We start from the raw sequence: 25140 nt of genomic DNA, 5'->3' as shown, positions 1-25140 counted from the left end.
CCAGCTAGGGATGCCTGCGAAGGGCAGGGGGGTGTCGGCCTACCAAACACCCGTTGCGTCTCTGCTCGGGTCTCGGGCAGCCTCCAGAACTCACGGCCAGCCCAAGAGCGGGCGCCGCCCACGGCCGGCCTGACACCTCCGGCTCCAAGGAACCCCAGAACCAGCCCCTGAGCCGAGACCACGAACCGAGGGGCAGATCCTCAGCTGGGCCTGAGCAGTTGCACTTCTCTGAAGGCCACGGAGCGATGCTGATTTACACTGATCTTGGGCAAGGCTTCCCCGCCCGCCCGTGGTCTGTTTAAGGCAGAGACGGTCCCTCCCTGCGTGCCCATGTAGTGCCCAGTGCCACGGAGCCCTGCCTTCTACCAATGCCTCTGGCGGCGCTGCCATCCAGGTAACTAGCCGCATTCATTCTGACTGGGCAGAGGCACCGACATGCAGAGCTGTGGGTCATACACTCTGCCCCACCTCGCCAGTCCCACCAGAGATCTCACAGCACGTCACAGGGGTCGATGAACTGACCCCACAGGCCCTTGGGAGGCGTGCGTGTCTCAGAGAAATGGAAAGGTGGGACATTCAGAACTGATAAAGAGAAATACTTCCCCCCCAATGTGTAATTACCCTGCAGAACTCACCCCCACAGGATGGCCCTGAGGCTAAGAACTCAGTGAGATTCAAAGAGAGGGAAGGGATGTTTCTATGGAGAACAAGGATACCCAGAGTGACAGTAGCCAATGCGGACGCGGAGTATTGGAAGGGATGGAAACCTCACACTTCAGGGCTTTGGTGGAGCCAGAGATGTTCAGATCGGAAGGGACCATTATGACCATCTAGTCTGACCCCCGGAGTATAACACGGGGCTAAGAACCTCGATTCTTCCCCCGAGCCCCTACAGCTCATGTTTTAGAAAGACAGCCAGTCTCGCCCTGAAGACAGGAGGAGCTGCTCCAGTGGTTATTCACTCTCACTGCTGAGCATCGGGGCCTGATTTCTAGTCTGGATGTCAGAGTTTCAGTTTCCAGCCCCTGGATCTCAGTCTGCCATTTAGTGCTAGATTCAATAGCCCTCTCTACTGCCAGGTCGTACTTGTAGAGTGGGATTAACTCACGTCTTAACTTTATCTTGGATACACTCCACAGACTTTGCTTCTGAAGCCTCTCACCACAAGGCAGGTTTTGCAGACCTGGGATCATTCTTGTAGCTCTTTGTTTAAAACCAGCTTGACCAGGGATTAGGATGAGATTGGCTATCCCACATCTGCTCCTGTGGACCTCCCCCACCTTCCTCCAAAGCAGGGACATGGACCCCAGCTCTGATCCAGTCTGGCCATTCTCTTGCTCCTATCTTTGTTTCCATTCTACAGGAGGTGCAACTGAGGCCCAGAGCTGGATCGTGACTCACCCAACGAGTCTGAAGCTAGAACCCAGGAGCCCTGATTTCTGTGTCTAACCCACCGCTGCATGGGGATGTCCTCTCTGAGCTTGTCTCACAGGAGCCGGACTTGCCTGGCACGTGGTGAAAAGAGTCAGGGACAAGCCAGTGGCCTGGTCAACACCCCCCTTACCAGTACAAGAGGCTTCAATTGCTCTGACCGGCTGGGGAGGCGCCGAGGTCCTGCCAGCACACACGCGGAGAGCGGAAGGGGCCACGGCCAACACAGCCTGATGCTACTGCACTTCCAAGCAGGATCAGCGGGGGGACGGCAGCCGCTTCGCTGCCAGGGGCGCCTCTTGCTGGGATTTTATGCTTTAAGAACTTGGGAGGCAGAGATGTGACCCTGATCGCCCTTCTGAGGGGCTCGCCAGTCTCTGTGCCCGTCTTCCCCAGCACATCAGCCTGGCCCCGGCCCTGCGCTCCCGCTGCTGAATCACACTGGCTAGTAACATGCTGAAAGTTCATGATCTTAACCAGGCCATTCAGGCCCCGGGCCAGCGATGCTTGAACCCATTAACGCAGCCCTCCCACTTCAGGGGCGCGAGGAGCCGCCCCTCGTCCGTCCAGTGAACGAGGGGAACGTCAGCGCAGCAGGCTGGCAACGGGTCACAGAGGTGCCCGTTAGCGCCAAACGAGGGGTGGGGGCTGCAGCCACAGCCCTTCTCGCCTGGCTCGCCCCTGAGCTGCTGCCATTTCCCTTCCGCGCTGGGCTCTCCTCCACCACAACGGCACGCGCGTCCCCCAGCGACTAGGGACAGAAATGTTTGTGGTAGGTCTTAACAGAAGCAAAGACAGGCTCACAGGACAGAGCACCTCCAGGGCTTTAAGACAGGGCTTGGCTGGGTTCGGTGGGCGAAGATGGGGACTTTGGCTGGCTCGTAACAGCGGTTTCCCCCACCCCACTCCCACAGCTCCCTTTCCCTGCCCAGCTGCGCTCAAGCCAGGGTCCGGATCTGGAGCAGTTACTGTGTAGTGCTGGCCCAGCACACCAGGCCATGCACCCACTCTGGGAGACCACTGAGCTGTACAAACATGGATCTCATGGGATTTGGCTTCATCTGCTCTGGGGGGCCGAATGGCTGGAGCCGAACTCTGACACGGCTCCTTCACGCACCTGCCTTGCAGCTGTCCAGCTCCCCCCTCGCCCGGCCTAGCGCAGAACGCGGCGGCTGTTCCTAGACCAAGCCCAGGAAGACGGGGCAGAGTCCTGATGAGACTGCAGCTGCCCCGACTTTCCTCCCTGCAGGGCCTCACTCTTCTCCCCATGCCCCTGTGGGTGGGGGCCCGGCCGAGAGGGAACAGCTCCAGGGAGACGGTGCAAGAGGTGGAATGTCTCCAGTGGGAACCTCGTCCAGGACAAACGAACGAGTCACGTCAACCCTGGGCACTGGCTGCCAGGGAGCCCCCAGGGTCGAGGCTCTGCTGGCTGCATATCAAGCCCTCCACAATGGAAGCTCGCTTCCTAGGTGCCCTGAAACAGGCGGGAGGGGATCGTCTGCTCCCTGAACCGAGGGGCAGCTGTTCTCACCCGACCCTTTTCCCCACCTAGCCTCCCTGCCCAGGAGCTCGCCCTGTCGGATTCTGCCCCCTGGCAGGGGGGACTGGCCGCTGTCCCCGGGCTCCTTTCTGTCTCCGTTATTTCTGCTGGCGCTTTGTGGCCGATCCCTTGGATGGGTGCTAAGTAAAGTGATAGAAAAAGGCTGGTGCCCGGCGACAGCAGCAGTCAGAGAGCAGCGACCCTAGGGCAGACCTGCTCGGATGGTGCGGGTCCCAGACCCAGACCTCTCGCCTTCACCCTGCCCCCAGGTGGTTTGACTGCAGGAATTGTGTGTGACCATGCAGAAAGGCGCCGGCAATGGCAAACCTTGTCCTGCCACCAACAGAGAGGGAAGGAATCCGGCCCCCCAGCTGCCCTGTGGGATGGGGAGGAAGGATCTGTCACGAGCCCCAGAGCAGTCATGATGTCGCATTTCAGCACGAAACGACACGCAGGCGCTGCAGTGATGAGAGAGCCCCTTCCAAGGCGTGTAGCCGAGTGCCAGGCATTCCCACCCCAAGGCAGGTGACCCAAGTACAGAGCCACCACTGCCGATCTGTAACCACCACCTTTTAGCAAACGCAGGGCTGTAAATAAATCTATACCCAGCAACCCTCCCTCACTGGCATCTGGCAAAAGCATCCCCAGGAGCTGAACTCCAGGGGCTGCTGGTAAGTGAGTACAGTATCCCCTGGCTGGGGGTGCCTGGGCACTCAGGGTTGGTCCCAGAATGGCAAGACCATGGCTCCAAGGTCACAGGCACGTTCCAGAAGGTGACTGTATCCCAACGGAACAGCACATGTGTTTGACAACTGGGAGAGAGATCCTTCCTTGTGCCTGTGCAATAACCTGTTTGCAGCACAATCCCATCGTACCCACCACAAGCCTGGAAACTTTCTTTTTTAAAAAAACCAGAAGTTCTCTCCTAGCCAAGTCTTTTAGGGGAGGTGGAGGGAGAGTAGGAAGCCAAAGGAATCATCCTGCAAGTGAAAGCCTTTAACAACTATGTCTAATATTAGGCAGAGGAGCAGGATTTTGAAATGAAACAGCCGGTACCTCTTTGATGCGTGAGCTACAGATCTTGAAACAAGGTCCATTCCCTCCTCCTTCACTAACTAACAGCCATATTTCTCTCATTAAGGGCAATCTGGCAGTATTTTCAAACTTCTTAACAAGGCGATCACCGTAATTTGAGATTTCTATTATCCGTGCTCCCATTACAGCTGTCTTTTAAGCCGCTGGCTTTTTTTTGGTTGCTTTCCTTCTCCAACTTTGTCTCTCCTTGCAAACTGCCAGCGGTAGTAAGGACTTGAGGATAAGAGCATAGAGAGGTTTGGGGGTGGATTTTTTTGGCGGGGTGGGGGACGCTGGTTTGTGCGTGTGTGTGAAATAAGGAATAAAATAAAAGCAAAATGAAGTTTGGTTATCTCTCATCTGGACTTTGGTTCTTAATCCGCCCAGGAGCACAATGAATTCAGTGCATCACCTTATCTTTCCTGTCAATCAGCCCCCCAACATATCCCCTTCCCAAACACACACGCACGCACCCCCTTCCCACCCTGCACCATTATTCCTTGCAGTGGGCTCTGCCAGATGGATGCAATTTGCATAATATCAGTGGTGGAGGCTGGTAGATCAACAGGGGTCAGGCTCTGACATCCCCAGCACAGTCTATCTCCAAGTGCTAATTTGGACTGCATTGATCTCTCTTTCTGATTTCTTTGTCATTTACGTCTGCAACGGTTTGACAGGAGATACAGAGACAGACAAGGGGGGGAGGGCAGGGGAGAGAAAAGGAGAGAAACAAAGATTGTAGTTACCGATGTCTTTAAGCAAAAAACCAGATTAATCCAAGGACTCCGCTGAGGGTCGCAGCTTTGAGACATCCTAATGATCTTATTCTTATGAATTCCTGCATGGCCAGCGAGGGGGGGCTTGTCAGGAGCTCCCAGGAAAGGAAACTAGTTAAATCGCAGCCGAGTCTCTCCGGTTGGTTGCTAGCCCCCTCCTCGCACCTCTCACTTGTTTCTCATGAGATGAGCGGGGGCAGCTTTGAAGCTCATGTCCTTTGCTGACACAGCCTTGCCTTCATACCTCTCAAATAAGTCTCATTAAAGGCGAAAGTGGGTCTGCTGTGAAACTTGGGCAGGGCTCTCGTCCGTGCTCTGCCCCTGCCATCCCAGGCCGAGCTTCCAGGGCCCCAGCTCAAAGCCTCCACGTCCTGCACGCCCCCCACCCCTGGGCCAGACGTGGCTCCCCAGTCCTGAAGAAGAGACATTAAAATCGGGACTCTTTCTGGACCTCGTGCAGGGTCGTTGGTGACAGAAACGTCAGCGCAAAGGGAGGGAAGTCTCTGGGGACTAATTACAGACACCCACGTCTCAGGCCTTGGTAACGAGAACCGCCCGTTGCATGTGAATGCCACACACACACACAGCGGCATCTCCAAACGGGGCTTGGAATGGCAGCTTTTCACTTGTGTCGCACTTATCTCCAGCTCTGCCCGGCCCTTGAACTGGTGCTCAGCACCATGGTCTCGGAGCGCCGCCTAGCCGACGAGCCCCACTCTGTCTGCACTGCGGATTCCCGGCAGGGAACAAGGGGCAGGTCTCTCCCCGCACTCTGGCTGGGTGGGAGGGCTGATGCCTGCTGCACCGCAGGGGAAGGGGGATTAAAGGCCTCTCGCCTAAATTTCTGCCTGGCACCCTGGAGCCATCACTTGCCTTCCCTCCCGCTCCAGATTCAAGTTCTGCCACCCAGGTCTGCTCTGACACGTTGGGCGACTCTCAGCATAGTCCCCATTTACCTGCTCTGAAAACGATCACCCAGCGTAGCCTACCCGAGCTTGCTTCAAACCGGCAGAGCTATGGGGGTGCCCAGGGCTGGGCTGGCAGGGGGCTGCAGGTCGGAAGTGAGGGGCACCGGCAGAGCTGGGGGGGCAGAGCCCTGGGCTGGGCTAGCAGGGGCTGCGGGTCGGGCGTGAGGGGCACTGGCAGAGCTGGGGGGGACCCAGGGCTGGGCTGGCAGGGGCTGCAGGTCGGGAGTGAGGGGCACCGGCAGAGCTATGGGGGTGCCCAGGGCTGGGCTGGCAGGGGACTGCGGGTCAGTAGTGAGGGGCACCGGCAGAGCTGCAGGGGGACCCAGGGCTGGGCTAGTAGGGGCTGCGGGTTGGGAGTGAGGGGCACCGGCAGAGCTGGGCGGGCGGGACCTAGGGCTGGGCTAGCAGGGGCTGCGGGTCGGGCGTGAGGGGCACCGGCAGAGCTGGGGGGGACCCAGGGCTGGGCTGGCAGGGGGCTGCGGGTCGGGAGTGAGGGGCACCGGCAGAGCTGGGGGGGGGGGGGACCTAGGGCTGGGCTAGCAGGGGCTGTGGGTCGGGCGTGAGGGGCACCGGCAGAGCTGGGGGGGGACCTAGGGCTGGGCTGTCAGGGGCTGCGGGTCGGGCGTGAGGGGCACCGGCAGAGCTGGGGGGGACCCAGGGCTGGGCTGGCAGGGGGCTGCGGGTTGGGAGTGAGGGGCACCGGCAGAGCTTGGGGGGGGGGACCTAGGGCTGGGCTAGCAGGGGCTGCGGGTCGGGCGTGAGGGGCACCGGCAGAGCTGGGGGGGACCCAGGGCTAGGCTAGCAGGGGCTGCGGGTCAGGCGTGAGGGGCACTGGCAGAGCTGGGCGGGGGGACCTAGGGCTGGGCTGGCAGGGGCTGCGGGTCGGGCGTGAGGGGCACCGGCAGAGCTGGGGGGGACCCAGGGCTAGGCTGGCAGGGGCTGCGGGTCAGGCGTGAGGGGCACCGGCAGAGCTGGCGGGGGGAACCTAGGGCTGGGCTAGCAGGGGCTGCGGGTCGGGCGTGAGGGGCACCGGCAGAGCTGGGGGGGACCCAGGGCTGGGCTGGCAGGGGGTGAGGCATGTAGACAGCGTGAGGGGAGGGAGCGCTGAATGGGGATTGGCTCCCGCTAACCCTACCAGCCTCTGTCATACTCGCACATTTTAAACCAATTTCACTGTTGAAACCCAAACATCCGGGGCACTGGCAGGCAGGGACAGCTCCTCGGGGATGAAGGTTCCCCCCATGGGGCACGCTCTCCAGCAGCCCTGTGGCACAGAGCATGGATGGGGAGGGTAGGGAACTGGAGCATTTCATCGCTGAGCCAGCGGGACGAGCTAGGGCGGGCTGGGGAATGAGCGCAGGCTGCTGGACAGGGACTCATCCCACCTTCGCGGGGGGCTGATACCTGCCTCTGGAATCCGCCTGCGGCCAGGCTCTGGGGAGAGCAGGGCCGGGCGGAATGGGCCCTGGAGAACAAATGATCACAGCATGAAGCTGCCCTTGTCTTCTCAAGCACCATCTCAGGGCTGAAAGCCCTTTTGGGGCATCCCACATAAAAGTTACACAGTGCCCCCGAGAGGCAGATCCTTATCCAAGACCTCCCGTCCTCTTCCGCTGACTCAAGGGGCGATGCAACGCTTTAGTTCCCCCCATGCTATGGGCACATCAGCACTCTGGGAAGTGCGGCGAGATCCTGGCAGAAGAACGCCCAGCTCTTATCGAGTGCTTTCCATCCGCCCATCTCAAAACACTTTACAAAGGAGGGGTCAGTATCATTAGCCCCAATGTACAGATACAGGGGAAACTGAGGCACAGAGCAGGGAAGCGACTTGCCCAAGGTCACCAGCAGGCCTGTGGCAGAGCAGTGAATAGAGCCCAGGTCTCCTGGCTCACAGTCCAGTGCTCTATCCACTAGACCTCACTACTAGACAAAGAACCCTTACCCATATTTTACAGAGAGGAAAACCGAGGCACAGAGTGGCAGAGAGACTTGCCCAAGGTTACCCCGTGAGGCTGAGATGCTGGAACATTATAGACCAGAGCCTGCTTTGCTAGAGCGTGAGGTGCAGAAGGGTAAGTGTGGGAATTGTTATTGGTGTAATGATGTTAAGTTAACCTTCAGTTAAATGCCCAAGCTCCAAATCCTGTCACCCATTGCAGACGAGACATTTACACACCCAGGCCCACCCTGAAACAAGCACCGCCCACAACACATCACCTCTCTGCGTGAACTTGGAGTGCAGCCCAGGACAATGCCACAGTGGAGAATCTGCTGGCAAGATCTCACAGGTCCCTGTGCAGCACCCTGCCCTCCCTCGAGAGAAATCCTCCGGCACAGTCAATTACAGTATTAGCTCCTCTCACAGACCATGCTGCTGGCAGTCCTGGAGCGGGCTCCTTGGTGCAAGGGAGAACGGCGCTGGTACCAAGCAGCGGAGCTGAGCAGCCAGCACTGGATGGGACCAGGTCGCGTGGGGCTGAGTGGAGTCTGGAGAATTTCCCATGCAGAAGCACACATGCTCCGCGCTGGGGACTCTGCTCCCTGAGGGACTGGGGCAGTGCACAGGGAGCATTTGGCAAGGTTACCTGGGAACAGGACCAGACAAACTCTGCCCCAGGACACATATGGTTCTCTGTAGGCGCAGGTCAGTTCTAGGCTGTAGGCCTTTGGGGCAGAGACTGTGTCTTCCTAGGGTTTCTGCAGCACCCAGCACTAGCCGTCCTTGATCACGCCTGGGGCCTCTAGGTGCTGCCCACATAAAAACACAGACTAATCAAATACCAACACTTCTAACCTCAGGAATGCCATGCACCTGGGCTGTGGGCCCGTAGCCACCCACCCCCAATGGGTGGAAGAGCTGGGGTTGAACTGAGCCAGATGTCAGGAACTCTCCAAGCCAGTCCTTTGTTTGAAGGCGGCTACTTTGTACTCTGAAACCTTCACTTTTATTTAAAAAAAAAAAAAAAAAAGGAGACAAGCTCCTCTTGCAGAGCGAGACACTCGTCAAGCTAGAATATGAGCAGAACTAATGCAGGGCTTTCTGCCGGACTCTGCTGAGAATCTGAAACAGTAGCTCAGAGACAAGGCTGGGTTGCCCCGATTCATGCCGGGAGGCGTTCTGTGATGGCTAGGTTAGACAAGGCTATGTTGTGGCAAGGGATGGCTGTTGGGACCGGTCTGTGTTTGTACCGTGCCTAGGACAAAGGGTCCTAGCCCATGAATGAGACTCCTAGGTGCTACTGACGTACAAACAATATCATCGTCACCCTTAACTCTGAAGCCTAGCAATAGCGGCGTGCACGTCAGCAGTATGATCTATTTCACTCCTGGACACAGCACTCAGCAGGAAGGAGGACGCTTGCATCCAAGTTCTTGCATCCCGTCTGCTGTGAGTGCCACCTACTTCGGGCCGCTCCGGGCCGAGCTTAATGTGCCGGAGGAGTCTGTGAGAGCACCACTACTTTACTCATCCCAGTTCGACCTCCGTGGCCACAGGCAATGGGTCAGTAACCCCACACCAGCTTCCTGAGGGCCCACCGCACGGTGGGCAAGGACTGGCAAAAGGCAGCCTGGCACCACGGCTGAATGCAGTGAGGGGAGGGTGCTGGGCTCCACCCATCACGGCGGTACCTGGCCTGGGCATAACATGCCAGCCCTGCCCGCCTGACACTGGCGGAGAGAACAAGTGACGCTCAGCGTTAGGCTGGGTAAGCACAGTCAACACAAACACTCCATCAGCTTTCCTTTCTTTCCTCGTGCCTCCTTTGTTAACTGTAGGAAACAGCTGAAAGACCTTGAGTTTCCCATTGTAGCTCATGCGGGAACAGAGCTACCGTGATCAGAACATACCCCCTGCCGCTGGCAGGAGAAAGGGAGAGCGGAATCTTGTTTCAAAAGGGTTTACGATTAGAAGAGTGTTCTGTCACTTTGGCGTGCAGTAATGCGCTGTGCCACCAAGTCCCTTCAGAGCGATGTCGAAAACTTCAATGAGTGAAAGCAAAAGAGCCCTGGCTCAGGTTCCCAGGCAGGCAGACATCCTAATTATTGTTAGATCCACTCCCACACGGAGGGGAGAGCGCGCACAGGGTACGAGAAAGAGAGGACTGTCACATTGCTTTTTTCTTTTTTTAAAAGCTTGTCTCCGCTCACTGCCTTTCCAGCGGTGACACCTCTCACAGTAGTTAATTAGAATCATGTCACCACGTTAATGTGCTCTGACTGGACTCTGACAGACGCTCGTCCTGTGTCCCACCACCCCAGCCGGCCCTGCCTCCCTCCCACAACGCCTCCCCGTGGCCCCTCCCCTCCCCCGGCAGCCCAGCCACGTGGCCGGCTCACCCCTTCCACCCGCCCCGCTCGGGATATCTTGCCTTATTGCAACACGCGGGGAGCATCCACTCCACCTGTCCTGGAGCCGCCTGACCTTTACAAGCACTAATTCAAAATGACACTGCTCATTTGATGACATTTCTGTTGATTTTTACTTAAGTCTCTTCTAATTATTTAACTGGGAGTACCTCCCCCCGCCCCTGGGCGGCGCGGCACGGGAGAGCAAACCCGGGCCACGAGCCGTGACCATGCCCCATGGCGGCGCAGCCCCGCCCCGGAGCAGCGCGGAGGGGTGCACGCGGGGTCCGCACGCTCGCTCCGTTCAGACAGGTGCTGGGCCCAGCTCCTCATGACAAGAAGACACCAGCAAACAAGTGAAGTGTCCAAAGGCTGCCCCAAGGGAGGGGCCACTAGCCAGGTCTGGTGTCTGTGCGGGGCCACGGGTGAAACCAGCACCTGAGCAACGGGCCCTGCCTGCCGTCCAGGGGAGCTCAGGAGATCCCGCCCCAAGGGCTCCTGCACCTGGGGCTGCTCAGCATGTGGGCCAACCAGTGCCACAGATGGTGGGGGTGGCACCGGGGAGAAGCAGCTCTGCCTAGGAGAGCACGAGACAGTTCTCAGGGGCTCCCTCTTCTGCCCACAGCGCCTGCATTCCCCATTGTCCGGCAGCACCACAACCCCGCAGCGCTGTGACATCCGCAACACACTCGGGCTCCAGGGACTGGGGACAGACGCACGAAAACTGGGACCGTCCTGCAGTGCAGGGGTGGGCAGTAACCCCACTATCCGGCCCCCTGCAGCTGCCAGCGTACCAGGTACCTAAAGCCTCCAGGAGACACCCGCTGGACTGTGATTAAAGCCCACGTCTAGACTTGGCTACCACAGGTCCGAGGGGGAACTGAGGCTGGAGGTGAGCACAGTCTGGGGACACTGACACTGCCCAGGGCTTTTTCCCTGCTGCCCCTCCCACGTGGGAGGAGCTCCCCGGACACATCCGCAAAGCTGCCCCACCCTCCTCCTGCCAACACCACCTTGGCCGTGATGCCTGCAAACAACTTGGCAAGGGTTGGGTTGCTGGTGCGCAGACAGCACTGGTTACATCTCATTCTCCCTGCGCTTTCTCCTGCCTGCCTGCGTCCACCAACCGCCTCTTGTCTCAGACTTTGATTGGGAGCTCTTTGGGGCAGGTCCTTTTGGGGGTCCCGGTCCATGACTACGGGAACACAGATAAATCAAGAACAACGCCAAGGCTGGTGAAAGTGGACAGCTGTGATAAGTGCTGGCACCAGGAACCAGGGGTGATGCACAAATCAGGGTAATCACGGCTGGGAACAGTGGTTGCACAGGTATTCGGACGACAGGTGCCAGCGTAAGATGGACGGACGGACGGACATGTCCCTTCCTTTCTGGCTAGAGAGATGCTGACGGTGACAAAGAGCACAAGGGAAGATGGAGGGTCTACGTCATTGGGCAGGGGAGATCCCGGGAGCAAAACAGCTATTGCACCCATGGGGCTGGGGAAGGGAGTGTGTGCACATGAGGAGAGAAGGCGCGTGCACGAATAAAGCAGGGAGGATAAAAGACAGATGAAGCAAAGCCAGGCAGATCAGGCCCTCCAAGGGGACGAGAAGTCCCGCGGCTGCAGCTTGGAGGGCAGGGATGAAAGAGCAGGTCACCCATTATGCCAAGCAGCCCATTGCCCGCCACTGCACTTAGCAAGCGCTCTCCTTCGCTGTCAGCGCTGAGGGCACCGGTGGGGCCTCCGAACCACAGCAAGAGCCGAGCGCGGAGCCAGGGGTTTCTGAGCCGGCCGGGCTGCACCAGGGCATCGCTCCCCACAGCGTGGTGGCAGCTCCGGGGCAGTTCATTAGAATTGTGTCACTCAGCAAACGTGCTCTGACTGGACTCTGACAGACGCTCCCCTATGACACCAGGGGCCAGGAGACAATCCACATCAAACTACTGCAGTGTGACCCTTTTAACACACAGAGTAAACTCACTGCACATCGAGTTGAAGCTCATTAAAACTGTCTACTTGGTGAGCATCCCATTAACCTCCCTGTTAAAAACACGCAATTCCTCTTCTTCTCGCCGAGGCCTAATTAATGCTCTGGCTCAGGAACGATCTAACACCCTAACCTTCCCAGATTCCCAATCAGTGAATGAAAAGAGAGAGAGGGAGCTAGAAAGACAGAGCCGTGCTCGCCACGTCTCTCGCCATATGGGCCGCTGACCCTTTAAAACAGGGGGGCTTTTCCGGGAGGCTGAAAGCACATCAGGAGCATGGGGAGGCATGAGCAGAAGCATCTGCCCAGGGCCAGCAGAGCAGCCTGGCTGCCATTTTTGTTTGAAAGTGCTCAGGTTTCTTAAGAGGGACTGAGTCCAACTGCACTGGAGCTCAGTCCGTGGGGCTCAGAGAACAGGAGTCGGTCCCGGGAAGCTAACGAGTTCCTTTAGGCTTTAACCGTCATATGCACTGTGCAGGCATCACTTCAACATGGCGCTCGGGTCAGGGCGCGCTCTGTGCTGCGGGGGAAGGCAGCCAGGACTCCCTTGGGTTCCTCTGGCCTTAGACACGGCTAATTCTCTCAGCCCCTTAAAGCACCCAGATCGTGAGGCTCACCTCCCCCCACCACACGTGTGTGAGTACAATGCTCTCTGCACTACATGGCAGGGGCCAAATTCCCCCGGTGGACACAGGTGCCTTTCCACAGAAGCCAGCAAGTCTGCACACAGCCCCAGGTCATTTCTCCACCCATGAGAAAGGCCCAGCCCAAGGACGACACAAAGAACACCTGTCACCCTGGAGCCTCCATCCCCATCAGCCACGAGCGAGGCTGCGATGTTATTGACACAAACTGTGACCGTATAGATCACTGTTGCAACCAAGTCATATAGTGGCACCAAATGTTGTACAAAGGTTGTTGTGTGAGGTGTCTATGGAAAGTATTCTTGCCAGCAAGTTAAAGAAGTATGGGCTGGATGAATGGACTATAAGGTGGATAGAAAGCTGGCTAGATTGTCGGGCTCAACGGGTAGTGATCAATGGCTCCATGACTAGTTGGCAGCCGGTATCAAGTGGAGTGCCCCAAGGGTTGGTCCTCGGGCCGGTTTTGTTCAATATCTTCATAAATGATCTGGAGGATGGTGTGGATTGCACCCTCAGCAAATTTGCAGATGACACTAAATTGGGAGGAGAGGTAGATACGCTGGAGGGGAGGGATAGGATACAGAAGGACCTAGACAAATTGGAGGATTGGGCCAAAAGAAATCTGATGAGGTTCAACAAGGACAGGCACAGAGTCCTGCACTTATGACGGAAGAACCCCATGCACCGCTACAGACTAGGGACCGAATGGCTAGGCAGCAGTTCTGCAGAAAAGGACCTAGGGGTGACAGTGGATGAGAAGCTGATATGAGTCAGCAGTGTGCCCTTGTTGCCAAGAAGGCCAATGGCATTTTGGGATGTATATGTAGGGGCATTGCCAGCAGATCGAAGGACGTGATCGTTCCCCTCTATTCGACATTGGTGAGGCCTCATCTGGAGTACTGTGTCCAGTTTTGGGCCCCAAACTACAAGAAGGATGTGGAAAAACTGGAAAGAGTCCAGCGGAGGGCAACCAAAATGATTAGGGGACTGGAACACATGACGTATGAGGAGAGGCTGAGGGAACTGGGATTGTTTAGTCTGCGGAAGAGAAGAATGAGGGGGGATTTGATAGCTGCTTTCAACTACTTGAAAGGAGGTTCCAAAGAGGATGGCTCTAGACTGTTCTCAGTGGTGGCTGATGACAGAACATCTCAAGTGGTCTCAAGTTGCAGTGGGGGAGGTTTAGGTTGGATATTAGGAAAAACTTTTTCACTAGGAGGGTGGTGAAACACTGGAATGCGTAACCTAGGGAGGTGGTAGAATCTCCTTCCTTAGATATTTTTAAGGTCAGGCTTGACAAAGCCCTGGCTGGGATGATTTAATTGGGGATCGGTCCTGCTTTGAGCAGGGGGTTGGACCAGATGACCTCCTGAGGTCCCTTCCAACCCTGATATTCTATGATTCTATGATCGGAGGAGCCTTCTTGGGGACATTCAAGGTAGCATGTGAGGAATGGCTGCTCTCCCTGTGAAGAACTGAGTCATGCATGGCCATGTGACTTGCCCATGTGATTCCAAACTCCATCTTGCTGCTGTGATTTTCCACAGTAAGAACAAAGGGGTGTCCTTCCACAGGGCAGATAATATAAAAGGCCCTGGAAACCCCTCCATTTTGTCTTGAATCTTGCTTCTTACCTCTGGAGGAACTTTGCTACACAGAAGCTCTGAACCAAGGACTGACAGACCCATCCCAACTGGGAATGTTCTCCAGAGACTTCATTTGAACCTGCAGTTTATTCCATCACTGCTGCAAGCCCGAACCAAAAACTTTGTCATGACTGTATGTCATTGATTCCATTGAACCCATTCTAGCTCTCATCTATATTTCTTTCCTTTAATGAATAAACCTTTAGATTTTTAGATTCTAAAGGATCGGCAACAGCGTGATTTGTGGGTGAGATCTGACTTGTATATTGACCTGGGTCTGGGGCTTGGTCTTTTGGGATCAGGAGAACCCTTTTTCTTTTACTGGGGTATTGGTTTTCATAACCATTCATCCCCATAACGAGGGGCACTGGTGGGGATACTGGGAAACTGGAGTGTCTAAGGGAATTGCTTGTGTGACTTGTGGTTAGCCAGTGGGGTAAAACTGAAGTCCTCTGTCTGGCTGGTTTGGTTTGCCTTGGTGGGCATAGGAACCCCAGCCTTGGGCTGTAACTGCCCTGCTTTAAGTAATTTGTCGTGAATAGGCGCCTCTCAGTTGTGTCCCGCCAAAGGCTGCACCGTTAGAGGACAGAAACAAAGCCCTGCTCTACAGCGCCCTGAAACGGGATCAAGGGCTCCTGCTTCAAAAGGGACCATCTGAGCTGGGGCTGTGGGTTCAGCTAGCCGGAGACAGACATCCCGTGTCCACTGCTGTTCCTCTGCAGGAGCAGAAAGTGCAGATCACAGGCCTTCCCTCTGGCAGGGCCCCCGCCATGCGGCAGGTATCAGTACCTCAGCCTCTCCACTCCAGTCTCAGGGAGGCCAGCAGCCGCGCCCCCACGTGCCAGATGAGGCAGCGGAGGTGCAGGCAGGGGAGGGGACTTGCCCAAGGACACGCAGCAGCAGCAGAGCTGGGAAGAGACACTGGACCAGGCTCCCACCCTTCTGAAGGGAGGTGGCAAGGGGAGTGGGAAGAGAGGAGGGATCCAGCCCAGAGAGGCTGGTAAAACGCCTTCTCGGCCTGCAGGAAATGAACAAAGCTCTCCAGGAAGGGACGCAGTGGAGTGGGTGGGCCGGGGGAAGGAAGGCAGGAGCTGGGTCCCGCGGACAGCTGGATAGAGGCAGATGGAGGCACGGGCAATGGAACGTTATCAGCCAATGCAGCCCGCGTCGTGGACTTGCAGAACAGTAGCATCTGCCGTGAGACGAGCTGGGACAAAGCCACAGGGGTGTCTCTCCTCCCGCACTGGCCACCCGCTGAGGCCACACAGCGCTGGACCGTCGCGGGGATCCTCCACCATCACGCCCAGCCAGCTGGTGGCTCTAGCTCATGGCCTCCCAAGTATGAGACTCTGCAGAGCTGGACGCAGCTTGCAGTCACCAGGAAGCCGCCTCCGTGCAGTGGCAAATGTGCCCGGTGAGCGGACCAGTGGCCATTTGGTAATCACCGCTGTAATCATCAGCGTTACGCCGCTGCCCTAAGGGAAAGCTCCCGTTCCATCACTCCGACTCGGGATCCAGAATCCCAGCATGGACATGCCCAGATTTATCATGTGCCCTCTCAAAAGGTGCTTTCTGCCCTTGCCGGGAATGGATGCTTGTTTAACGCTTGACCGAGACCAAGTCAGTCACCGCGGCGGCTGTATTTACAGCCATTCTCATGAGTCATTTTCACCGCTCGCAGGAAAACACAGAGCAGTTTAATTCCTTTTCCTCTGTCCTTAGGTTGGCTCCTGTTTCGCTGAGACCCTCTTTGTCCCCTTTGGCCTCCCCTGGACGTCCCCAGGGATTGTGGGCACCGAGCCCCGCTCAGCGCTGCCAGTGTGTCTCCACAGCACGAAGCTGTACGAAGTGCTCGAGTACAACGATGGCTTTTGCCACCGCTTCTCCCTGAATGGGGGTCTCCAGCAGCCCTGGGGACAACACTCTGCTCTGCACCCAACCAGGGGAACCACGCACAGGTCCCTCTGACCGGCGCTCGCCCACCCCGCCGCAGCCGGCCCTCCCTACGGGACACTAGCTTGCCAAGGTTGGCTTCGTAAACCAAAGCTGTTTGAGTTACACGATGAGCAAACATCAGCTCAAAGGTGAGCAACGCCTAGGCTACTGCGCTGTATCGCTCTTCGAATGCAAACCTCCCCCTAGAGTCCAGACCGTTCTAGACCCAATTACAGCGTGTGGCCCGTTTGCGAGTTCAGCGCCGCGTGTGCGCGTTTAAGCACGATCACTTGCACACACAGGCAAGATTATTACAGTCGCTTACACTGTTGTTGCCTCAACCAAACCAGGGCCCTCTGTTGTGCTTGGCGCTGTACGTACGTACACACACAACAGTGACATACCCTGCGCCACACAGCTTACAAACCAAACTCAGCTTCCGCGTACTGGACCCAGGTGCAAAAGCAATGGGGTTCTGCCCACGTACTTTCTACCGCACGTACATGCCCGTGCTATTGCCTTTGCAAGTGGCTGCATGCACAAAACCACGCAGACAGGAAGAGAGGACGGGCGAGGCCCTCTGTGTCCAGGGGTGGCCTGTAGCAAGCTTTTACAGCCAGACCATCAACCCTGGGCCAGACAGGGACGTTCCCTCCCTTTGGTCCCTTTCCTGGGTCTGCAGGAGGGGTTCTTTGGTCCCCACTCTCCAGAGCAGGATCCTCCTGTCCAGCTGACTCTGGGGGAAAGAGACCTTCCTCCTTGGCATTTCCCCCTTTCTTTACCCAGCTGCCCACTCCCCTCCTCCAAAGCAACTGCAAGGGGCACCATGGCTCAGACCCAGAAGATGGCCACATGACTCTCTGGGGCCATAAAATGCTTCACAAGCCCTTGGCAGTAGGACGGCAGCTAGCTTCCTCCAGGTGTGGAGCCCCATTGCCAGTTCAGTGTGTGAGACTCCAGCTTTGCAACTTCCTTTTGTGTATGTTTAGCCGCACTTCCCACGTAACAAGGCTCAGAGACCCAGAGCTTCACCCCAACCCACACAGAACCACTTCCCCCTCTGCAGAAGACACTTCCAGAGTTACCCTTTCTTTATGATTTCCAGGGCCAGACCGGGCAAGGCGCTGAGTGCCCTTAACTCCCGTCGGCTGCAAGTGGGGCAGAGTGGAGAAAGCCCTGCAGCGAGCAGGATCAGGCCCAGGATAGACAGGACTCTGCTGTGTTGTGCAGGTTTCAGTTGGCCCAGCAAGTCTCCAAATAATTGGAAAACAAAACAACATGGAATTAATTGGGAAATAGGTACCACTGAGAGGGCAAAATTCCCTGCTGTTTGCGTGCAAGAAAGTGGCAATTCACTACAATTTTCTTGTCAGCTCTGAAACAAATCGTCCATGTTGCAAACCTCTGGAAAACTGGGCCTGAGGTCTTAGCAGAACTGCCAGCCCCCTGACGGGATCCCCCCAGAAACACGGCTCCAAGAAAGGGGGCTGCGTTCGGGAGCTGCTCTTTTATTCTAGACGGAAATTCAACGAGGGCTAAAAGGCAGGTTTTAGCACATGCAGGAGACCCCCTGTCACCGGGCCATCTCAGCAGGGGGAGATTCCACACGCCAGTGCCCACGGGAGCAGGTCTTAGGAGAGTGTCTGATGCCGAGACGCACGTACTCCGCGAGCACGCCAGAGATCGCTGCGGAGTGAGATGACGGGCGAGCCAACCGCGCGGGGGAGAGTTGCCCGAGAGGCCTTGGGAAGGACGGTGCAGCACGCTCAGCATCTCGTCAGGGTTGCAGGGCACCAGAGCATCTCAGCTGCCACGCACACAGCAGGGTGAAGTGTTGCAGAGTACAGCAGTACTGCAGGCCAAGCTTTCAGCTGGGACAGGTCAATTTGGGTGCCTGGCTGGAGATGGGCTGCAGCTGAGACTCCCTACAGTGCTGAGCCCCAAACCCCCTCGCGGTGTCTCCAGTTACGTGCCCAAGGACGGAGGCTCCCACAATCATGAGCCGCATCTGCAGACCCTGGCCCAGAGCTGGTGCGCTCTCCATGACGGGTCTCTCGCTAGAGAGAGGGCAGGAAACGTCCGTGTCCAACACCCACGGGGGCTTCGTCAGCGAGCAGTTGTGGTGCTAACACATACAAAACCAGGGGGGTCCCTTTCTGAGTCTCCCCCATCCTGAGCACCGCAGGCACCAGCCCACCCTGTCCCGGCTCCCCCACAGACCCTTGGGATAAGTTGGGAAGCTCAAGACTGAACCTATTTCCTTAATCCAAAAGTGCCCCCCACGCACTCCCGCCCCCTCCAGGGCGACGGGGGAAGGGGACCGCGCGCTCCCGCCCCCTCCAGGGCGACGGGGGAAGGGGTGGCTGTGTGTGACAAGGGCCCCACACCAGGAGGCCTGGAACTCGAGGGAGCGAGCGACCCCTAGCTGCAAATCTGAGAACTGAGTCTAGCTGCCCCCCGGTATCGCATGCAGGCGCAGCCTAGAAGGACTACGCAACCCAGCACCGCAGTCTCTCGTGAGCTGAAGGGCCAGGCCCTGTTGCATGCTGGGACTTGTAGTCTCCACAGTCCGCACCACCCTGCATAAAGATATGGGGGGCACAGACCTTGCTGGAAGACTCCCAGCTGCACCATGGCCAGCAGCTGCTCTCTCACTGCACCCCACTGGGGGTTGCGATGCGCGGCTTGTCGGCCGCCCCCAGCACCCCCCTTCCAGCAGCAGCTCTTCAGAAAAGGAGTAATTTATTCAGCTGAGCCCGCAGTGCCGAGGGCAAGGCCTGCGCCAGCATGAGCAGCGTGGGGATTGAACTCCCCCAGCAGGGACACGGACAACTCCACAAAGGCCTTGGAGAGGCCACCATGGCTGGATGAGGACACCGAGCCGTCCTCTCTGGGGCACCACCTTACTGTGCCGCGAGAACTGCCTTTCTGACTGCGACCCGACCCCCGGCACAGCAGCCCTGGGACCCCAAACGCATCACGGCAGCCCCGGCTCTGAGAAGGCACCACGGCTGCGTTTCATCCCCACGCTGGCTGTCTCCAGGCACTGGGCCTGCGTGTCACGCCAGACCCCACAGCAGCAGCCTGTGCTCCCACCTGGAGGCTGCTTCGCTGAAACGAGATGCAAAACCCTCCTGAAGGCCGGGGAAAATAAAGAACAGAGCCATTAGGGGGAGGAGGAGAATAAACAACCGTCTTTCTAAACGATTCATCAGGGCAGACAAATACGTTGGCCAGCTAATGATGCTCTGATAAATGCAGGCAGTAATTAAAGGCAAAGACAGATGATATTCCAGGGGTGTTCGGAGCTTTCTCCAGGAAAGAGGAGACAGCAGACAAACAGCCCCCTCTCGGGAAATGTGACAAGAAGGAGCCACGCACTCACAGTTGGCTGCGACCCCTCACTCAGAGGAGCCGAACTCGAGCGGGTTGTCACCAGAGCCCCATATTCTGCAGGTCCATCCCCACCCCACGCACTTGTCACACGAATGTGCTACCGGGCAAGGAAGCAAATTTTAATGCTCCCTCCGTCAATAATGCAACCAGATCCATAGTTCAAAAGGAGCCTGCTAATTAAAAGCTGGTGAGCTTTAAATAATTCATCTCCTTAACTTGGATTGATTGGAGAGTTTAGTGGTTAGAGCCTTGAAACAATATTAAACAGCCTCCTCCAGGCTTCGGGAGCAGGTGACTTTTCCAACTCAATCTCAGACCCTTGCCAATGGAGACATGGGGGCAGGGCCCAGGAACCTGCTGCATCTTTCAAAGATGGGGGATCAGGGCAACAGGCTGCTGGGGTAAGTGAGACGCTGCTACCACTGGTCATGCAGAATTCTTCTGTACAGCTCTGTCAGTGGGCTGGGCTAGCCCTGGGGCCCCCACCCCTCAATCCCGACCCACAGCCCTGGGCTCCCACAGCAGGCCAGCCCCTCCTGCAGTCCCCTGCTAGCCCAGCACTAGGTTCTCCCCACACACAGCTCTGCCAATACCCCTTAATCCCGACCCCACAGTCCCCTCCACCCAGCCCAGCCGGTGCCCCTCACTCCCAACCTGCAGCCCCTTGCTGTCCCAGCTCTGGGCTCCCCCCCCACAGCAAGGCCGCTGCCCCTCCAGCCCGACCTACGGACCCGTCCCCCCTGCTATTCCAGGCATGGCCTCATGCATGGCTTTCCCATGCACCTCAGCCCTGCCGTGCTCCCTGATCCCCTTCTGAGTGCGAGCTGCCAGGCCCACTGAACTGCGGTTCTGTTCTGTCCACTGGGAAGCAAGTGCCCGACTACGAAACTCATCATGCACACGAGCTAACCAGGGAACAAATCAGCTCAATTCCCCAGCCAGGCGGCTGTTCCCCCAGGCTCTGTAACGCAGCTGCCTCCTGCTTCCCAATTCCATGGCAAGTCTCGCAGTGCCGGCCGAACGGCAGCGCCAACCCGATGTGGCACCGAGCTGCCATTCGCTGGGAGAGCACAGACACTGAGATGACGCGCCGAGCCAGGGCCCAGCATGACTCCAGCATCCAGTCCCCAGCCTGGGGCGCTGTGGGGATCAGGAGCGGATCAAAGCCCAAGCGATTTTGCCGGGGGAAGGTAACAGATGGGCCAAACCCTCGAGTCAGTGCCCGTGCCGGAGATGCAGCGTAGGGGGCCCCCAGTGGACGGAGGGGAGTTGGCACAGGCCACACATTGGCACATGGGCAGCAGCTCGCGTTCTGAAGTGGTTGAGGAGCCCCAATGGGGTGGAGGGCGCACATCCTCCCTGGCCTAGGTTTAAAGTTACCCCGGAGCCCTTTAACAAGGGCTTCAGAGACAGCAGCGTCCCAGCCCCGAGTGCACCAAACCTCCCAACCCGCTGCAAGAAACAGCCCACGCGACTGGCAGGCTCCTGCAGCCCCTGGAGTACAGCAGGGCTGGTGTGGCCCCCGCGAGCCCCGCATGCGTCACTCACCTATCCCGCTGTGAGGCCTCCCTATGTGCTGCAGGTTGAGTCCTTTGTTCATGTCTAAGAGCCCGTTCTTCGGCCAGCTCCCCATGGCGAAGCTGTAGGCCTAAAAGAGAGAGAGCAGGGGTTAGCTTGCCGTGCGGCTGGCAAGTGCTTTCTGCCTGGGAGCAGCATCCGCCGGCCCCTTTGCCATGGCTCTGGAGTGCACAGTTGGGGCTCTAGAATCCTCGACTATCAGGGTTGGAAGGGACCTCAGGAGGTCATCTAGTGCCACCCCCTGCTCGAAGCAGGATCAATCCCCAACTAACTCATCCCAGCCAGGGCTTTGTCAAGCCGGGCCTTAAAAACCTCTAAGGAAGGCGATTCCACCACCCTCCTAGGTAATGCATTCTAGTATTTCACCACCTTCCTAGTGAAAAAGTTTTTCCTAAACCTCCCCCACTGCAACTTGAGACCATTACTCCTTGTTCTGTCATCTGCTACCACTGAGAACAGCCGAGCTCCATCCTCTTTGGAACCTCCTTTCAGGTAGTTGAAAGCAGCTATCAAATCCCCCCTCATTCTTCTCTTCCGCAGACTAAACAATCCCAGTTCCCTCAGCCTCTCCTCATAAGTCATGTGTTCCAGACCCCTAATCATTTTGGTTGCCCTCCGCTGGACTCTTTCCAATTTTTCCACATCCTTCTTGTAGTTTGGGGCCCAAAACTGGACACAGTACTCCAGATGAGGCCTCACCAATGTCAAATAGAGGGGAATGATCACGTCCCTCGATCTGCTGGCAATGCCCCTACATATACATCCTAAAACGCCATTGGCCTTCTTGGCAACAAGGGCACACTGTTGACTCCTATCCAGCTTCTCGTCCACTGTCACCCCTAGGTCCTTTTCTGCAGAACTGCTGCCGAGCCATTCGGTCCCTAGTCTGTAGCAGTGCATTGGGTTCTTCCGTCCTAAGTGCAGGACTCTACACTTGTCCTTGTTGAACCTCATCAGATTTCTTTTGGCCCAATCCCCTAATTTGTCTAGGGCCCTCTGTATCCTATCCCTACCCTCCAGCGTATCTATCACTCCTCCCAGTTTAGTGTCGTCTGCAAACTTGCTGAGAGTGCAATCCACACCATCCTCCAGATCATTAATGAAGATATTGAACAAAACCGGAACACTCCCAGTTCTTTGTTTTCTCACAACAGCTATCCTGAGTCTCTAGCAGGCGCAGGGTGGACACCCCCCTGTTACAGCCACCCCAAAGCTCTGGTCTAATCCCAACAAGATCGCTCCACGTTTCAGACACCCACCCAGCCACTGCCCTGCGCCAGCCATGGGAACACCCAGCACCGATCCAGCGCTTTCCACCATCTCAGGACCGTCGACATTCAGAATCTCCATCGCCCACCAGCGTCCGCAGAGCCCCCCCAGCCCTGCCATGGCGTGTGCCCAGCCCCACAACGTTCAGGGCCTCCAGAAATAAAGGGATAACAACAATGAATCATGGTCTCTAGCCATCAGCCCCAGAAGTGCCAGGGCCTGCCCTATGCCATCCTGCCTCAGAGCAGGGAGGAAGACCCCCAGAGCAGACAGTTCTGCAATAGCCACTGGATTGGGGAGGGTCTCTGTTCGGACAGTCACTCATTCCTCCCCACAGCCTCCGAGGGCACACTGCCTGCGGCTCTGATGGCACTAGGGCTGCACCCAGTCTCTGTCCGGCCAGGTGACATGCTCGGCAGCGGGGAGCTCGGTGGGTGGCACACTCGGGCACGTTACCGGGCTGAGAGCCCATACCCCAGTCCCGTTCTTCTGCCCTGCACACAGCAGCTGCCTGTGGGCTCGTCAGTGAGTCTCCTGCTGGAATCTGCAAGAATCCCAGGAGATTTGTCCCCCTTTGGCTGACAGGCTCCCAGTCTGTGCAAAGGGAGTAGGGGGCCATGGACGGAGAACAGCTGGGGAGCACTGTCACACTAGAGATGCAGCAGGGAATTATGGGCTTTAGGCTCGAGAGGGCAGGAAGAAGCCTAGAGCCCATGATACACCTCCAGTGAATGTCCCCCTATGCTCCCCACACCCTTTCACACAGGGTCCCCCCCCCACACACTTCTCTGAGCACGTGTTTAGCCATTAAAACCAGTTTGTCCCCATGGCTCCCCTGAGGCAACGGGGGAGGGGGACACCCAGTGCCAGCCACCCCCGCGCATAGAAAAAGGACAAAAATCGAGAACAAAGGCAGCGAGACTGGGAAGCTGCAGTGCTGCGTTACAGGCACCAGGGGGTGCTGTGCAAGGCTACACACAACTGCAGCTGGCTGGGCCTGAGCCCAGATCCCCCCCTCTCCCCCCCCGCCGGGGGACCCAGCAGCTGGACCCTCCATGCTGCACCTCAGGGCTTGCCACGGCTCTCACCAGCACGGGATCCCCGGTTTGCCCATTGGCACCTGACTAGCCTCCCCCAGTCCGGGAGGCCCATCCCGCCGGTCTGCCTCACCCTCGGGCGGGGGTTTACACTGCTGGCAGGCTATGCGGGAGGCTGAGGGGCCTGAACCCCAAGCAGCTCACAGCGCTAGGGGTATAAAGGCCAGATCCACACAAGGACTTAGGCACCTAACACCCCTGGGATCCTGCAAACCCTGCCTGGCTCCCACCCGGCTCTGCAGGCGCCTACACCCCTTTGCACCCATCTGTTCACGGTGGCCCGGAAGGTGGGCTCTGAGCACACCCACCAGAGCAGCCCCCCAAAGCCTCGCGCTTTGGGCCCAGTGGGAGCACGCTCACTTGCGGTGTGAGAGAGCAGAGGGGAAGGAGCAGAAGCAGTTTGAACAGGGACCTGCCACCATCAGCAGGGAGCTCTGAGCGAGTCTGACCCGGGCCACCCTCAGCCTCTCCACCGTGTATAAATAATGCAAGAGCCAGTGGAGCCGGGGGACTGGACCCGGGGCTCAGGTGCCTATGTGTGCTCTCTGGCCCAAAGGCTGTCCCCCTGCCAGCTCCCCATTCCCACCGGCCAGGAGCTCTGCCAACCTACCTTCCCATCGGGCAGTTCTGCTCCCCAGGGGCAATGCCGGACCACAGGGCAGAACTCCCCTGGGGCAGAAGGGTCCGGTTCCAGTTCTGCTCCCCCTGCCAGAGGGACCCTGGCACAACAAGGGACTCTGCACCTGCCCCAGACACACTGCACAACACGGGCCTTACCATCCCAGGGGCGGGTGAGAACAATGAAGCCTCCCAGTGAGAGGGGCGGAGGAGAGGCTAATGAAGTTAAACCGGTAGGACAATGCAAATCTGCAAACAGCCAGGCTGAGCATCCATGTCACACACATCTATAATTACCTCCTGACAGCAGTACAGCCCCTTCATCTCACCCAACGAGACCCACGACTGCACTTGGAGCACTAGCCGCAGCACCTGGCTTAAGAACATGAGCGCAGCCAGACTCGGTCACCACAGGTCCATCTAGCCCAGTATCCTGTCTGCCAACAGTGGCCAGTGCCAGGGGCCCCAGAGGGAATGAACAGAACAGGGAATCACCCAGTGACCCATCCCCTGTCGCCCATTCCCAGCTCCTGGCAAACAGGCTAGGGCTTAGCTTCACTTCCCACCGCCCAATCTGCTGCCTCGTGAGTCGTTGTCCAGATCACGTGACCCTGGCAGCATGTCTGTCACCCCGCCTCTCACCTGCTCCCCTGCACCCCAGGACGGACCTCAGCTGTGATCCCTGACTTCCTACCTACCCCCAGTGGGGAGGAACTGAGTGGAACAGAAAGCAGAGGGCTGGAGAACGTGTGGACGCGGCTCCTGGGCAGGGGAGGGGGTGGGCATTCAGGACCACGCCTGGCTCCTTGCCCTCGACACTGAGGGGCCTGGAA

The 25140-nt window shown here is 57.7% G+C and overlaps 1 protein-coding gene across 4 annotated transcripts in view; it reads right to left on the bottom strand.

Annotated features, from left to right (window-relative positions):
* Positions 1–25140, bottom strand: part of ERI3 (ERI1 exoribonuclease family member 3) — a 251599-nt gene that overhangs the window by 68063 nt on the left and 158396 nt on the right. For all 4 annotated transcript variants that reach the window (XM_073357948.2, XM_073357949.2, XM_073357951.2 and 1 more), the window contains exon 7: positions 21294–21393. In XM_073357948.2, the coding sequence (XP_073214049.1) occupies positions 21294–21393 (100 nt within the window). The remainder of the gene's footprint in view (positions 1–21293; positions 21394–25140) is intronic.

This window comes from Lepidochelys kempii, chromosome 8 (genome assembly GCF_965140285.1).
Source record: "Lepidochelys kempii isolate rLepKem1 chromosome 8, rLepKem1.hap1, whole genome shotgun sequence".
In the NCBI taxonomy this organism is placed as follows: domain Eukaryota; kingdom Metazoa; phylum Chordata; order Testudines; family Cheloniidae; genus Lepidochelys; species Lepidochelys kempii.
This window is presented reverse-complemented; position numbering and strand designations above follow the sequence as displayed.